The sequence below is a fragment of the Pituophis catenifer genome, unplaced genomic scaffold (assembly GCF_029215685.1).
Source record: "Pituophis catenifer annectens isolate HBS135680 unplaced genomic scaffold, rPitCat1.0.hap2 SCAF_2, whole genome shotgun sequence".
NCBI lineage: Eukaryota > Metazoa > Chordata > Lepidosauria > Squamata > Colubridae > Pituophis > Pituophis catenifer.
Window position 1 is genome coordinate 122,655,057 of NW_027256882.1, and position 16,664 is coordinate 122,671,720.

Here is a 16,664-nt window from a genome sequence, read left to right on the forward strand (position 1 = left end):
CCCCTTGGAGGGTAGAGCCGAGGATTTTGTTCAGTATCTGTATGACAAAATCACTCAGATTCGGGAAGATTTGGACTCCGACTGGGTAGTCTCAGGGGGAGAGACAGGGGCAGGTCTTGAGAATGTTATCTGGGATGAGTTTGATCCTGTGACCCCTGAGGACGTGGACAGGATTCTGGGTAGACTGAACGCGACCACTTGTTTATTGGACCCGTGTCCTTCCTGGTTAGTACTGGCTTCCCGGGAAGTGACACGAGGCTGGCTCCAGGGGATTATAAACGCTTCGCTGAGTGAGGGTGACTTTCCCGCCGCCTTGAAAGAGGCGGTGGTGAGGCCTCTCCTCAAGAAGCCTTCCCTGGACCCGGCAATGTTGGTAAATTATCGTCCGGTCTCCAATCTTCGCTTTGTTGCGAAGGTTGTTGAGAGTGTGGTCGCGCAACAGCTCCCCCAGCACCTGGATGAAACGACGTATCTGGATCCGTTCCAGTCGGGCTTCAGGCCCGGCTACAGCACGGAAACGGCATTGGTCGCGTTGGTTGATGATCTCTGGAGGGCTCGGGACAGGGGGTGCTCCTCTGTCCTGGTCCTGTTAGATCTCTCAGCGGCTTTTGATACCATCGACCATGGTATCATGCTGCACCGGTTGGAAGAGTTGGGGGTGGGAGGCACTGTGTTGCGGTGGTTCTCCTCCTTTCTCTCTGACCGGTCACAGTCTGTGTTGACAGGGGGACAGAAGTCGACCCCGAGGCCCCTCATATGTGGGGTGCCGCAAGGGTCGGTCCTCTCGCCTCTCCTGTTCAACATTTATGTGAAGCCGCTGGGCGAGATCATCCGTGGTTTCGGGGTGGAGTACCATCAGTACGCTGACGACACCCAGCTGTACATCTCCACCCCGGATCACCCCAACGATGCCCTTGAAGTGATGTCCCGGTGCCTGGAGGCCGTACGGATCTGGATGGGGAGGAACAGGCTCAGGCTCAACCCATCCAAGACTGAGTGGCTGTGGTTTCCGACGTCCCGATATAGTCAGTTGACGCCATCACTGACTATTGGGGGCGAATCATTGGCCCCCACGGAGAGGGCTCGCAACTTGGGCGTCCTCCTGGATTCACGGCTGTCTTTAGAAGAGCACTTGATGGCCGTGACCGGGAGGATTTTTCATCAGGTTCGCCTGATTCGCCAGTTGCGTCCCTTTCTGGATCGGGACTCTTTACGCACGGTCACTCATGCCCTTGTCACCTCCCGCCTGGACTATTGCAACGCTCTCTACATGGGGCTCCCCTTGAGGAGCACCCGGAGGCTCCAACTGGCGCAGAGTGCGGCCGCGCGGGTGGTAATGGGAGCGACATGGCGTTCCCATGTAACACCTCTCCTGCGCGAGCTGCACTGGCTCCCAGTGGTCTTCCGGGTGCGCTTCAAGGTTTTGGTTACCACCTTTAAAGCGCTCCATGGCTTAGGACCCGGGTACTTGCGGGACCGCCTACTACCACCAATAGCCTCCCACCGGCCGGTACGCTCCCATAGAGAGGGGCTCCTCCGGGTGCCGTCAGCCAAACAATGCCGACTGGCGGCCCCCAGGGGGAGAGCCTTCTCTGTGGGGGCACCTACTATCTGGAACGAGCTCCCCCCAGAGATACGGAGGATCCCGGATCTGCGCACCTTCCGCCGCGCCTTAAAGACCTTACTATTTCACCAGGCCGGCCTGGCCTAATTTTCCCCCTCTTTTATAAAAGATTTTTAAATTTTAAATATCTTTTAGTATTTATATATTCAATTTTAAATTGGTTTTAAAAGTTTGGGGTTTTTAAATTTGTCGGGGCCAAAATTATTTAATTTGATTTTATTCTATTTTTTAAATTTTGTATTGTATGTGTTTTTATTGTCTGGCTGTGCACCGCCCTGAGTCCTTCGGGAGTAGGGCGGTATAGAAATCTAATAAATAATAATAATAATAATAATAATAATAATAATAATAATAATAATAATAATAATCTCGATCAGAACAAGATGCCGGTACCCACAAACACTCGGTCTTGGCAGGGTTGAGTTGAAGCCTGTTCCTCCCCATCCAGGTCCGTACCACTTCCAGGCAATGGGATATCACGTTGAGGGCATCACTGGGCTGGTTTGGGGTGAATATAAAAAGCTGGGTATCATCAGTGTACTGATGATACCGCACCCCAAAACCACGGATGATCTTCCCAAGCAGCTTCATATAGATGTTGAACAGGAGAAGCGAGAGGACCGACCCCACAGGTGAGGGGCCTCATAGCCGACCTCTGCCCCCCTGCCAACACTGCTTGTGTACGGCCTGAGAGATAGGAGGAAAACCACCGTAAAATAGTGCCTCCCACTCCCAACCCCTCGAGTCGTCGCAGCAAGATACCATGGTCAATGCTATCAAAGAGGACGAAAGATCCAAGAGGACCAGAACAGAGGAATATCCCCTGTCCCAAGCCCTCCAAAGATCATCCACCAGTGCGACCAATGCCATCTCCGTGCTGTACCCCGGCCTGAAACCTGATTGGTATGGATCCAGGTAGTCTGTATCCTCCAGGGCCAATGGGAGCTGCTGTGCCACCACGCTCTCTACAACCTTCGTTACAAAGCAAAGGTTGGAGACCGGATGAAAGTTATCCAATATGGTTGGATCCAAGGCAGGTTTCTTGAGGAGAGGTCTCATCACCACCTCTTTCAGGGTGGCAGGGAAGATCCCCTCATCCAAGGATGCCATTATTACTGCCTGGATCCAATCCCGTGTCACCTCACGGGCCGCATAAGCTAGCCAGGAGGGACACGGGTCCAGTACACATGTGGTGGCATTCAACTTTCCTATGATCCTGTCCACTTCCTCAGGGATGACAGGATCAAACTCTTCCCAGATCCCAAGACCAGCTGCCTCCTCACCGTTAGACCCTGCCCAGTCAGAGTCCAGACCGTCCCGAATCCGAGCGATCTTATCCAGCAGATGCTGACTAAACTCCTTGGCGTGTCCCTGCAAAGGATTGTCCCCCCCACCCTCCGATTTAGGAGGGACACCCTGAACATGGTGGCTGGGCGATTATCTGTGGATGTAATGAGGGTGGAGAAGTATGCCCGCTTCGCCACCTCCATTGCCACCCGATAGGATAGTGTGAACGATCTCAACTGGGACCGGTCAGATTCAGAATGGCTGGCTCTCCAACCGCTCTCTAGGCCTCTCCTACGGCGCTTCATCTCCCGGAGCTCCTCCGTGAACCAAGGAGCCAGCTGGGATCTGTATCGAGTCAGAGGCCGCAAAGGCACGACATGGTCGAGTGCCCTGGAGGCCGCCTTTTCCCATCCACCAGAGCCTTGACCGGGGCGTGGGAGACGGAGAGAGGTATTGTCCCAAGCTCCGTCTGGAACCTCTCCGGGTCCATCAGGCGCCTGGGGTGGAACCAGATGGTCGGTCCCGCATCCCAGTGGGGGGGGGTGGCATTCTGGAAGCCTAGCCGCAGGAGATGATGATCGGTCCATGCCATGGGATGGATAACTGGTACTCTCCCACCGAAGTCATCGTGCCACTGTTCCGAGATAAAAACAAGATCGGGGGTGTGCCCCCCCCCTCATGAGACGGGCCCTGAATTATCTGGGTCAGGTCCATGGCTGCCATGGAAGCCATGAACTCCCAGGCTGCCCCCAACGCTCCACCCAGGGACAGCAGATTGAAGTCCCCCAGAACAATAAGTTTAGGAAACTCAACCACCAACCCCGAGAGAGCATCGAGCAGCCAGGGCAGGGCCATTGATATGCAACTGGGAGATAGGTACGTAATCAGCAGGCCCAACTGCCCTTGCAGACCCCATCTCATAAGGAGGGACTCACACCCGTCTATCTGAGGAAAAGTAACCTCCCGTGGGCCAAGGGACTCCCTAATAACAACCGCCACCCCCCACCCCTACCCTGGGCCCTCAGCTGGTGTAGCACCCGAAAACCTGGTGGGCAAAGTTCAGTCAGAGAGACCCCTCCCTCTGGGCCCAACCATTTCTGTAATGCAGGCCAGATCTGTGTTCTCCTCCTCAATCAACTCGCGGATGAGGGGAGCTTTGTTAACCACAGACCTGGCATTAAAATAAACCAGCCTAAGCCCAGGGACCCTCTCTCTCAAACCCCCAGGGAGTTGGACAGAGCCAAAAGGGTCGGAGCGCGCCACTGCTCGAAGATAGCGGGGGGGCGCTCCCAAACACCGATATGGCCCTTTGTTCATCCACCTGCCACCATTCCCAATCGCAACCGGAATCAAGGTCCCCACCCTCTCCCTTGGGGCGCCATCGGGCCCCATTAAATCTTACAATTCTAAATTTATTCCCCCTTTCATTTCTTTCTCCCTTTCTCCTCTTCTATTTTTTTTTCTTTTTCTTTTTCCTTCCTCTTCCTTTCTTTTGTGTTTTAAGATTCTGAGCTCTCCTATTCTGCCCTATATTTCCCATTATTTCTCCTCTCTCTTTCCTTTTTCTTATATTTCCATTGTTAATCCCAGTATACTTGTTTTGTATTTTAAAATCATAAAATCTTTTGTTTTGCCCTTTATTTCCCATTATTTCCCGTCTCTTTTCTCTCTTTCTTGTACTTCCACTGTAAATCCCAGTGTAATCATTTAATCATTTTATATTTTTTCTATTCAATCCTCTTTTCCTTCCTTGTTTCTTTCCCTTTTTCCTATATTCCCCATTATTAGTCCCACTGTAATCTTTAAGGTTCCCCCTTTTATTATTACAACATATTTCATTGTTTAATTTTCCATAGTCAGTGTCTTTGTCTTCTTCTTCGTTGTTGATCTCTCTTTCCTGTTTTTCATTGGTTATTTCCTTTTCAGCTTCCATGTATTCTATTTCAGTCTTAGATTCATCAAGTTTCGATTTTACATGCAAGATTGTAATCATTTCCTTTATTTCCAAGCACATCATCTTCATCATTTCCTTAAGTTCCTGCGCCATTTTATTCTTTCTGGGTTGACATTGTTCAAATTTAAATCCACATTATAATCCTCCTTTTTTAATCATCAAAGTCTAACTGCTTGTAGACACACAAATCCTCCTTAGTTCTCACAGCTTATCATTTTAAAAGTTCAAGGTTTTATTTTTTTTTCTCACTGCTTCAAAGTTTTCCCTCAAAACAGAAAGTTTAATGTTATACTCTCATTTCTCCTGGAGATGTCTCTCTACAATCCACAATTCCACTCAGCTGGTTAAAAAATATCCATTTTGTTTGTAATTCAAAAAGGAGAAAAGGAAAGTTTTCCCACTTCTTCTTTAACTCTTATATCCAACCAATCTGTTAATAATCCAATTCAAATCTGAAAAGTCCAAATTCCAACTTAACATTTTCATTCATATTCAACTTTAAATCTTTAGTCAGGCTCTCCTATAGAGTGCTTGTCACTTCCATATTTTTTCTCTATCAGTTGTCTCCCCCCCCGTTACTATTTAGCTGCTATTTCCACGCCGCGGTAATTCTAAAATTTTCCAATTTTTCTTTTATTACCTGTGAGTTGGCCAATCACTCACCCGGTACCAGTACTCTGTCCAAATCTTCACTCCTGCACAACATTTATTCCGGGTGCTCCGGTTTCATGGCGATTCGCACTGATCGCCACCCCCCATCGCCGGATCGAAGAGTTTTCTCAGGCTTTCTGAGGAACTTGCCTGTTCCTCTATAGCTACCGAGCTGCCTCTCCTTTTTCACTGTCCCTACAGGACAGATCCAGTCCGAGGACCCCTGGACGGTCCTCGGACTGGACAGAGGACGGTTTGTCTGGCTGGGTTTCGCCAGGCTCATCGGAGCCTGGTATTTTCCCAACCAGTCACGCAGCTCACTTCCGAAAACTCTGTCATGAAACCAATTCTCAAGGTGAAGTTAGATATGTGCATGTGAGCTGTGACACAGTTTTGCATTTTTTAAATCAAATCTTTGGGATAATTTCTTTTTTCAGCCACAATAAGGATATGAGGAAAACATCTTAGGAGCCAAACTGACTTTTGTTATTCTGTGTGTAAGAGGGTTGCAACAGGATAAAGAAACCAGCACTTACTTCCAATTTGGGGCTAGTGAAACACAAACAGAGACACACAGACACAGATACATACACACATAAAATTCAACAGTTAGCCATTTATCAAATTCCGGCTGCACACTGGGTAAAAATTCAAGTAGAGAACAATTCATAGAATTATTGATTCATACTTTTATTGAGCACAGAAACTGGAGCCAACCTGCCATCAAAGCAACATCAGGTAAGAGAGATTTTGCAGCACCGAGCTGAAGTCCAGTCAATACGGGCACATTGGCAGTGACAAACTGAGTTTTCACGAATATCCCAAGATCCACAACCCATTCCACAGGCACAGGAAGTGGGTATAAAACCTAGGAAGAAAAAAGGAAATGAAAAGAAAGTTAGAAAAGATGAAGGTTATACAGATCTGCATCACGTTATTTGAGTGTTTGCAATAATTGTGATATAAATAACAAGCTAAGTAGATTCCTTCAACAATCTAGCTTAGTCTGCGTTTTGTATCCATGCATACACAAGGCTGGCAGATGTCAGAGAAAGGGGTTTGATAGAGGGTTTTTTTCCCCACCCGGTACGCTTCTCTTATCTCCTGATCTTCTCCCACAAGTTATTAGTTCTCACCAGTGGTAGGTTGCCCCCGGTTTGCACCGGTTCTATAGAACTGGTAGTAAAACCGGCGGGAGGCTCCGCCCACTGACCCCGATATCACCAAAACGCTTCTGCGCATGCGTGTGGCCCTGCTGCGAACTAGTAGTAAAGGTAAGTAGAACCCACCCCTGGTTCTTACCTGATGGACAAGTGGCAATAGCACCTTGACTATTCACATTTTCGCAAGCCAGCTTCAACTTTGGCAGATATGAAGACACTGGAGAATGAAACCAGTAATTGTTATTAACACATGTATACTTATTCAAACAGGATTCTTTATTTCTGTTTTGCAATCATTTGTTTTGCTGTCTTTTGCTTTGCTCTCATACTTTTGCTTTCATTCTCAAGAAAGCAGAGATATAGTCTGCATATTCATGTACAGAAAACAATTATTACCTCATCATCAAACTTAGCATGTGTTATAATGGATATGAGAGAAGAGATGAAATCTGAAGGTCTTAAACAAAGAGTAGAAGTAAGATCAATATTTTTACTGTGCCTATAGGAGAGTTATCAAAAAAAAAACTATTGGGTTTCAAGAGAAACTAAACAGTTCTGAGCAGATGAGAGATCACATGAAAAACATTTCTCAGGATCTGTATCTACTTAGAGGCTCTATTTTGGCATGGGTGACATGGTTCCTTCCTACAAGCACAATTTCTTCAACTGCCATGTTCTCCTCTACCCATAGGGAAAGGGTACCCAACCATGGCAACTTTAAGACTGAACATTGGGAAGATTCCAGGCTGGTCCTGAGAGGATAAATGAAGAGGAGAGAGGAGGGGAGGGGAGGGGAGGGGAAGGGAGGGGAGAGAGAGAGAGAAAAGGAAATTACATTCAAAGGCAAACTCTAAAATAACTGCCTACTAATAACAATTGATCTATATACAGAGATAGTTGAATACAGAATATATAGCCCAGTGCAATGCATTTTTCATTTATTTTTCATATTATTTACTATGTCATGCTTAAAGCAAGTATTGGTGCAACATACAGTATGACTTATCTTATATCCCCAATGCAATGCTCTACTCTGTCATAATAAATGTTTCTTGTCAAATCATGGATATTATAACCTGGGAATAAAGCTTTCTGCATAGGTGAGATGAAATTCAGTATAAATGTTCTCATATATCTCTGCAGCAATCATATATGATTGTAGTTTAAAGAACTCCAAGTCTGCTAAATATGCTTTCAGGAGCCTGTACCTGTCCTTAGAAACATGCTATAATTTAAGGTAATGGGTTGCTCTGCGACTATGTTAACTAAGCCCTTAGCAATTGTTAGATATATAAGTTATTGAAATACATTGCCTTTCCATTGGATTGGATCATATTGGAGAGGGGAGGTATGCAAAATGAGTTTCTTTTTAAAAAAAATAAAACAGATTTACTGCAAATTAAAATATACGAAAACAATATAAAAGATTAGCTAAAAGATTAGCATAGCATCCACTTCATCAAATCATTGAAAACTTTCAAAGTGGAAGAGGCTGGTCCCTCAAAAAATCAGCAAAACCAATTGGAACCACCCATGTGCCAAAAGAGAACAGCTTGTTGCAGGCTGCCTCTCCCAGGCACAGCAACACACTCTATGTTGCCTCCAGAAAGCATCTGAGGATAGGAGAGGAGGAAAAACACCACATTTAAAGAATTCTCTGGCTGTATCAGCTGCAGATGGACAATGAAGATAAAGGCTGTGGCTTTTGAACCCATCTTCTGGAAATGGTTAGTGAACCATCCTGATACCAGGACAAGGAGGCTGTGTGGATTTGCTCTTTGACACCCTGAATTTCATTGCTTCGGGTTTCAATGACGCGGAGTCACCAAGTGTTAAAATTATATAGGACTTTTTTAAAGTCAGCCTTTACTCCTATCTAAAATCAAAGAAAATCATTAACTACATGAGCAAATTCAATATACCTAGAATACTACTTTCCCTCCCTTTTTTATTATTTACTGCTCTGGGTTTGACAGGAGATCTGAAATGTATGACTCATCTCTAAGGGAATTGATGTGTGCAATAAATCTCTGTCCAGAAGTAGACGGTTTGTTCTAGTGATTAAGGCAAAGAACAGGTTATCTGAGGAACATCTCCCAACTTCATCCACCTGTCCCAGGTGACAGGGCATGTCATGTATCCTTTTTGATTAAAGAACTTTGACTGGCGAGATTCAGGAAGAGAGGCCTCTCTGTTGTTGACCCCGTCTCATGGATCAGCTTATCCCAGTGGTGGGTTGCTCCCAGTTCGGTCCGGTTCTTATGAACCAGTAGTAAAAGCAGCAGGAGATTCCACCCACCCGCCCGGACGTCAACATGGACGATTTGCGCGCTCCCGTTGCGCAGTAAGGGTAAGTAGAACCCACCCCTGGCTTATCCCCAAATCCCCACTCTCCTGGCCTTCTGGAAGAACATTAAGAACTGGCTCTGCCAACTTATCTGCAGGACCAAGAGTGCTATGCAATCCTGGGGGTGGTTGGGGGACTGAAGGTGCTCCCTCTGCCTTTTTTACTTTGTAATTGTCCCTTTCAAATTAGCTTTAATCTGCTTTTTAACTTGCTTTTACCTATATTTATATTGTTCTATTATTTATTCTGTAAACTGGTTAAAGGCATACAAGTGTGGAGCAAAAAATTTGATAAACAAAAGTAGAAACCAGGAAACTGGGAGTTTCAATCCTGCCTAAATATGGAAACCAGCTGGGTGACTTTGGGTAAGTCACTCTCCCAGTCACCTCAAGCCACAGGATTGTTCTAGTGGGGAAAATAGGAGGAAGAAGGAGTATTTGGTATGTTTACCACCTTGAGTTATTTAAAAAAAATAATGAAGGAGGGATATAAATAAAAAATAATATAAAAAAATAAAACACTAAATACCTGCAGAATCAAATAGTTTCTTAGTCTTCAATTCAATCACACTATCAACTTCACATGTCTGAGTATTTGCATATTTTTCAGAAAGCAACACAGTAAACAGTAGGAATATGAAGAGTTTCTTCATTTTAGGGATGCAGAACTTCCTGCAGAGAAAAAAATGTAATCATTCACTCTGATATGGTACTTTTAGAGCCCCCTTATTCCTATATCTTTCTTTCTTCCCCAGGCCTACTTACTTTATCCAACATTCAGAGAGAAAGACGTCTGTGCATGTCTACATATATTAGAAAGTAATGTGTATGTTTGTATGTATAAATAGATGAAATAAAAAAAATTCAGTGCTACAAACCACATTCACATCTGGTAACACCAAATATCTACTCTTGCAGAAACTTCCTCACCACGTGCCTTTCTTACACACTCCTGTCAGAAGTCAGGCTGGGTGATCAGTTATTTCCTCAGAACTGGAACTCACTTCACTTGTCAAATGGAGAACATCAGGATATCCAACTGTTGTCATCTCCAGGAGGCAGAGCTGAGCTTTAAGGTTCCCCCCCCCACCCCATCTTTGGGACAAACTCTTTGCCTTTGCCCAATTAAACTCCATCACCCCTACCATAGTCTATAATTAAGGAAGATGTTAATTCAATGCAATATATGGAGAAAAATTACTAAAATATTTATAAATCCATGAATGAATTTGATTCATTCAATTTAATTGATGAGAAAAAGATCTCGGAGACAAGGATCACTTAAATAAATCAATTATAAATTGGACGAGGAAAAATCATTTACTTAAATGAGCCAGAAAACATTGCTCTTAGGTAGGCTACCAATATGGTAATATAAGAAAATGTTTAACCACTAGATTCTTACAAAAAAAATTTAAATGATTTCTCTAGTCATGATCAGTATGAATCTGTAGCAAAGTGCAAATAAACCATGACAGATATTTCAGTTCTTAAGTCAACAGTTCTACTGAGTTTTTAACTGGCAATAACAGCATTTCAACCATTTATTTACTCAAATTAATCTTCTATGAAGAAAAGTCAGATCAACAAACAAGCAATCTGTAACCTGACAATGCAATCAGAAGCCCCTTGGCGTTCTATGGGATGGATTCTCAGATAAACATACAGGACTGTAGATACTCTATAGCCTTAGAGTAGCCTCCTGTTCTTATCCCCTCCTTCCCTTGCCAAAAGAAGACCAAACTTACCTTTAACAACAAGGATTATTTTCCCAGATGTTCTGTGTCCTGAACAAATTACCCACCTATAAATACCATAGAGTTGCCCACTCTTTTTCACTTGATTGGTCTAAATGTTTCAAAATGGTTTCATTCCTCCCCTTTCCTACCTGACATACCATTCGTGTCTGCAACAGGAACATTATTGTTATGTATTTCCAGGCACTTGGGCAATGTCCTGGTTTACTCAATATTGAGCCACAGAGCAGGAAGTAGCAAAAGTTAAAGAATTTACCTAAGACAAATCTGATGCAAATCTGTCTTCAAGAATTTGTTAACTCCATTGACTAATCTTGTCAGGATAGCCTTGGCAAGATTAGGACATTTCCTCTAAGATAACAATTTTATGTATTTATGTATATGGTCACTCATGACCTCGTCACGTCCCGTCTGGACTACTGTAATGGTCTCTACATGGGGCTCCATGGAGGCTCCAACTGGTCCAGAATGCGGCCGCGCAGGTGATTATGGGAGCGACACAGCACACCCATGTAACACCTCTCCCACGCGAGCTGCACTGGCTCCCGGTGGTCTTCCGGGTGGGATTCAAGGTGTTGGTCACCACCTTTAAAGCGCTCCATAGCTTAGGACTTGGGTATGTATGAGATCGCCATCTGCCATCGATAGCCTCCCAACAGCCAATACGCTCCCACAGAGAGGGACTCCTCAGGGTGCCGTCAGTCAAACAATGTCAACTGGCGACACCCAGAGGGAGAGCCTTCTCTGTGGGGGCACCTGCCCCCGGAGATTCACATGATCCCCAACCTACGTACCTTTCACCGTGCCCTTAAGACTCTATTGTTTCAACAGGCTGGGCTGGCTTAGAAAATGAATTTTAATTGGTGTTTGTAGTTTTTAATATAAGGGCCACATTTTTAATATATTTTAAACTGTTTTTAAATTTTATGGGTATATGTTGTTTTAGTATGTATGTACACCGCCCTGAGTCCTTCGGGAGAAGGGCGGTATAAAAATTTAAATAAATAAATAAATAAATAAATAATAAATGAATGAATGAATGAATGAATAAATAAATAAATAAATAAATAAATAAATAAATAAATAAATAAATAAATAAATAAATAAAATAAAAACTCTATTTCTCTGATTAGACTTGAAAATAACAATACAGGTAATCCTCAATTTACAACCATTCATTTAACAACTGTTTGAAGTTACAACGAAACTGAAAAAATGGATTTATGATCAGTCCTTGCACTTACAACTGCTGCAGCATCCCTGCAGCCACATGATCAGCATTTAGGAGCTTGGCAACCGGCATATATTTATGATGAATGCTGGGATCCTGGGATCGCCATTTGCGACCAACAAAGTCAGTAGGGAAAGCCATAACTCCTCAAAAACTGTGTGATTCACTTAACAACTACAGCGATTTGCTTTACAACAGGTCATAAAATTGGGCTTGACTCATTTAACAACCCTTTTGTTTAGCAGCAAAAATTGTGGTCATCAGCTGAGAACTACTTTATTTCCATTCATTCATACAATATACAGTAGTGGCCGAAATTGTGACCTGATTGATCTGCCATTTTTGCTTCACCACATAAGCCATTGATAGGTACCCATGTGGTGGAGTTGGAGTGAGATTAGACAAAGTGGAGGCAAGAGAGCTCACTTCCGAATTTTCTCTGATTTCAACTACGGCCCCTACCTCTCAGTCAGGCAGTACCATGAATAATTTCCTGTTCGTAACTGATCAGTGTATAATAGAAATGTTTGGAATTGAACTAAATGATCTTTTGGGGATCCTTCACAAGTTTATATAATTGCAACACATTTGAGATTAGGATTATGCAAATCCTTCATAAAATGTGAGGCTTTTAAGAAGAGATTCTCTGAAATGGTATAGGGCAGTGATGGCAAACCTTTTCGGCAGCAAGTGCCCAAACCAGAACGCGTGTGCCGGAGCGCTGGAAACCTGAAGACCAGCTGGCCAGCACATATGTGTGTGCCAGAAACCAGAAGAGCAGCTGGCGATGGTGTACGTTCCCACAGAGAGGCTCCGCGTGTGCCATAGGTTCGCCACAGTGGTGGGTTGCTCCCGGTTCTGTCCGGTTCTTGCGAACCGGTAGTAAAAGCGGCAGGAGGCTCCGCTCACCCACCCGGATGTCATAATGGACGATCTATGCATGCACAGAAGGAAGCACGTGAGCAAGCAAATCGTGCACGCATGCGCGCTCCCATTGCGAACCGGTAGTAAAGGTAAGTAGAACCCACCCCTGGTTCGCCATCATGGATATAGGGCTTCCTGCCTGAGCAGGGGGTTGGACTAGAAGATCTCCAAGGTCCCTTCCAACTTTGTCATTGTGCTATTGAGAAATGTGTGGGAATGTGTATAAATCATCCTTTCTTTTATTATTAAAGCAAGCGTGTCTTTTTCCAAACTCATTTTTTTGGAAATTGCTCTCAGTTGTTCACTGCATTTGTGTATATGCCTGACACATTTGCTTTTTTGTTTCTCCTAGACATACACATGGGAAGATAGCCGGGAACAACTTCCAAAGTAGCTGAATTTAATATTTGAAAAATAAGTGTTTTGTACAGGCTCCCTCTACTCTGAAATTGTTGTTCTAAAGGTTTTGAACCTCTCTGCTCATGATTAATAGGAAGCCAAACAACTTTCATTGATCCCAGAAAATAACATGTTTGGCTTCAGAAGTGTAGACAGTTGCTGTGTGCATTTTCTGATAAGAATCATCTTTTTGCCTATGGATCTAAAACATTGCATAACCTTAACAGAAAACATTTTGAAGAAATGAAGGATAGTGATATAGTGGTCCCTAATCCTTTCCTTTTTTCTAAAATAATGTACTGTGTTGGAGAATTTTATTTTCCCCAACTTTGTTCACATTTTTCAGAAAAATACAAAATAAAAAGAGGGGGAAGTTATTCTCTCTTTTTTTATTATCCCCCCCCCCAAGCTTTCATGTCACCTATAGTTTCACTCAATTATTTGAGAATAATCCCAAAGGGGAATACAATAAAGCAAATGAATTACAAAAGTTAAAAGCATTAATCAAGGCAATGGCAATCATGACAAAAATACCCCCAAAACTCAGTGATTATTCTTCCCAAAGTAATTCAGTCCAATCCCTGAACAAACAGCTTTAAAAACAAACACAAAACTAAGTAGAACTGGGTCCTATCTATAAGAGTATGGGGGAGGGGATACTTTATATTTAGGAAGCATGATTCTTTCTTTCTTTCTTTCTTTGCATTATTTGTGAGAATTCATTTTTTTATCTGACATTTATTTGAAATATATTTTAATTCTCTAGCTCCCAGAAAGCAGGGATCAGGGGGGCAAGCTGTTTCGCGCATCTTCATATATGAATGAATGGAAATAAAGTAGTTCTCAGCTGATGACCACAATTTTCACTGCTAAGCAATATGGTTGTTAAGTGAGTCCGGCCCAGTTCTTTAACTGATATAATCTGCAACATATCTTTCCTGCTTGACCAGGTGGGACAGGCTGATATGATAATAAATAATGTTCATTCATACTGTTATGTAAATAGGTTTGTTTGGCGGGAAGTTTGAATTAACTGACCCTCAGCTGATTGGCTGACCACCACGGCTGCAAGGTATATAAAGGGAGCTGGCTCCCCTGGTCAGTTGCTGGAGTCTCACCATATAATAAAGAGCTGTTGTCACTAACTACTCTGGCTTGCTGCGTCCTCATTCACCCCACATAACATTGGCGACGAGGATGGGATTCTGAGGCCAGAAGCAGAGGAGAGCTGAAGCCACACTCGAGAGAAAGAACTGAAGCCACGTCCAGAGAAGGGACCAGAGACCGCAACCGAATCCAGCTAGGCGAGCGAGCGGAGCACAGGAGAATCCCTGAAACGATGTCTGCCTACACCCCGCCAGCGCCTTTCGACCCCAAGGAAGAGAAGTGGGGATCCTACGTGTCTCGGTTCGAGTGCTTCATGGTGGCAAACGACATGCAAGGGCTACCGGACGTTCGGAAGAAAGCCCTGTTCCTGAGCCACTGCGGGCCAAGGGTCTTCGACACAGCCGAAGCATTGTCGGAGCCGAATTCGGTCCACAACATTTCCTGGTCGACGCTACAGACCCTGCTGAAAGACCACTATGCACCAACGCCATCGAAGTACGTCCAACGCTATGATTTCCGGCAACGGCTACAGCAGGAGGGCGAATCGATCAGCGAGTACGTCGCTGCCCTGCGTAAGGCCGCAACCCAATGTGAGTACCGAGACCTCGATGAGATGCTCCTAGAGCAACTAATTTGCGGAGTGAGAGATAGCCGGCTCCAGAGAAGGCTGCTTGCGAGGTCAAACCTGACCCTACTCATCGCGCTAGACGAAGCCAGAGCGCAAGAGTCGTCAGTAAAGGCCGCCGAGAGATTAAAGAGCTCCCACCTAACCAAGACAACGCAGAAGACGGCGCCAGTGCATCGAGAGGCCGTAAGCACCGCGAGCGAGGGGGAGTCTGAGGAGGAGGTCTACCGCACCGAGCAGTCCCGCACAGCCCGGAGGGAGCCCAGAGACGGATGCGCCAGCTGCGGAGGGTTCCACTCACGACAAAACTGTAAGTTCAGGGATGCCGTTTGCCGTTCCTGCGAGAAGAGGGGCCACATCGCGAGGGTCTGCAGATCGAAGGCACACCAGAGCTACAGACCACATGGCCAATCTGCCCAATCCGAGACGGCGCCACACCGAAGGCCCAACAGGGATGGCGGAAACCGGAAGGGCGCGAAATTTGAAGACGCTGGGGCCTACACCATACGCATCGCACAGACCTGCACCTCGCCCGGAGAAAAGACCTACACCACGGTCGAGATCGAGGGACGGGAGTGCCAGATGGAGATAGACACGGGATCACCAATATCCATCATGTCTTGGGAGAATCTGAAGAAAGTCATCCCCAGCGTACACAAGCGACAACTCCAGCCGCAGCAACGCAGACTGAAGGATTACCAAGGGAACCGCATACCCGTCGAAGGCAGAGGCGAGTTCCAAGTCCAGTACGGGGAGTTTACCGAGAAACTGCCCCTCACCATCATCAGCGACAACCTCCCCAGCCTCCTGGGCATGGACTGGTTCAGGGCCTTAGGCATGGGATTCACCGGAGTAAGGAACGTTCGAAGCACCCTGAAGGAAGACCTGATGCAGGAATTCCAGGACGTGTTCGACGAAAGGCTTGGCAAGTATGTGGGGACCCCGATTTCGTTTAATCTAGACCCCAATATTGCACCCATCCGTTTAAAGCCTAGGCGGGTACCATTTGCCCTGAAGCCCAAAATAGACATTGAACTGGACAAATTAATCAAGCAAGGGGTGCTCGTTCCAGTCGACCACGCCAAATGGGAGACCCCAATCGTTACACCGGTCAAGCCGGATGGGTCAGTGCACATATGCGCCGATTATAAATGCACAATTAATAAGGCCCTGCAGCAGAGCGCCTATCCAGTGTCCGTCGTTCACCACCTATTGCATTCCCTGGGCCCCGGCAAGATTTTCGCAAAACTCGATCTTGCGCAGGCGTACCAGCAGCTGCCAGTAGATGGCGCCACCGCAGAAGCACAGACTATCGTAACCCACAGAGGGGCCTTCAAGTGCACCCGCCTGCAATTCGGAGTAAGCGTGGCCCCCGGACTGTTCCAAAGTACCATGGAGCGGCTACTACAGGGGATCCCCGGGGTGGTGCCCTATTTCGATGACGTGCTCATTACCGCCGACAATGAGCACCAGCTAAGAGAAAGGCTGAGGGAGGTGTTAAGGAAATTCAGGGACGCAGGACTCAGAGTAAAACGCAACAAATGCATGATCGCAGTCCCCTCAGTCGAATTCCTTGGGTACAGGGTTGATGGCACC

At 45.4% G+C, this 16,664-nt stretch overlaps 1 protein-coding gene across 2 annotated transcripts; it reads right to left on the minus strand.

Moving 5' to 3' along the window:
- Positions 1–6,185: 6,185 nt before the first annotated feature.
- Positions 6,186–10,789, minus strand: LOC139310277 (resistin-like). 2 transcript variants are annotated; one of them, XM_070934438.1, is made up of 4 exons: positions 10,774–10,789; positions 9,555–9,697; positions 6,819–6,896; positions 6,186–6,384 (listed from the first exon to the last, which is right to left on the minus strand). In XM_070934438.1, exons 2-4 carry the CDS (start codon positions 9,676–9,678, stop codon positions 6,251–6,253), a joined length of 336 nt encoding a protein of 111 aa, XP_070790539.1. In that variant the 5' UTR covers positions 9,679–9,697; positions 10,774–10,789; the 3' UTR covers positions 6,186–6,250. The 2 variants fall into 2 exon arrangements, with proteins under 2 accessions (XP_070790539.1, XP_070790540.1); XM_070934439.1 differs by lacking the exon at positions 10,774–10,789 and adding an exon at positions 9,791–9,819.
- Between the last annotated feature and the right edge of the window lie 5,875 nt (positions 10,790–16,664).

Excerpts from the sequence above, each read along its gene's own strand:
- LOC139310277 (XM_070934438.1), bottom strand. The coding sequence starts at position 9,678 with ATGAAGAAACTCTTCATATTCCTACTGTTTACTGTGTTGCTTTCTGAA. Across the intron at positions 6,897-9,554 it reads GAAACTATTTGATTCTGCAG|TGTCTTCATATCTGCCAAAG; the intron begins GTATTTAGTGTT and ends TTCATTCTCCAG. Across the intron at positions 6,385-6,818 it reads TATTGCCACTTGTCCATCAG|GTTTTATACCCACTTCCTGT; the intron begins GTAAGAACCAGG and ends TTTTCTTCCTAG.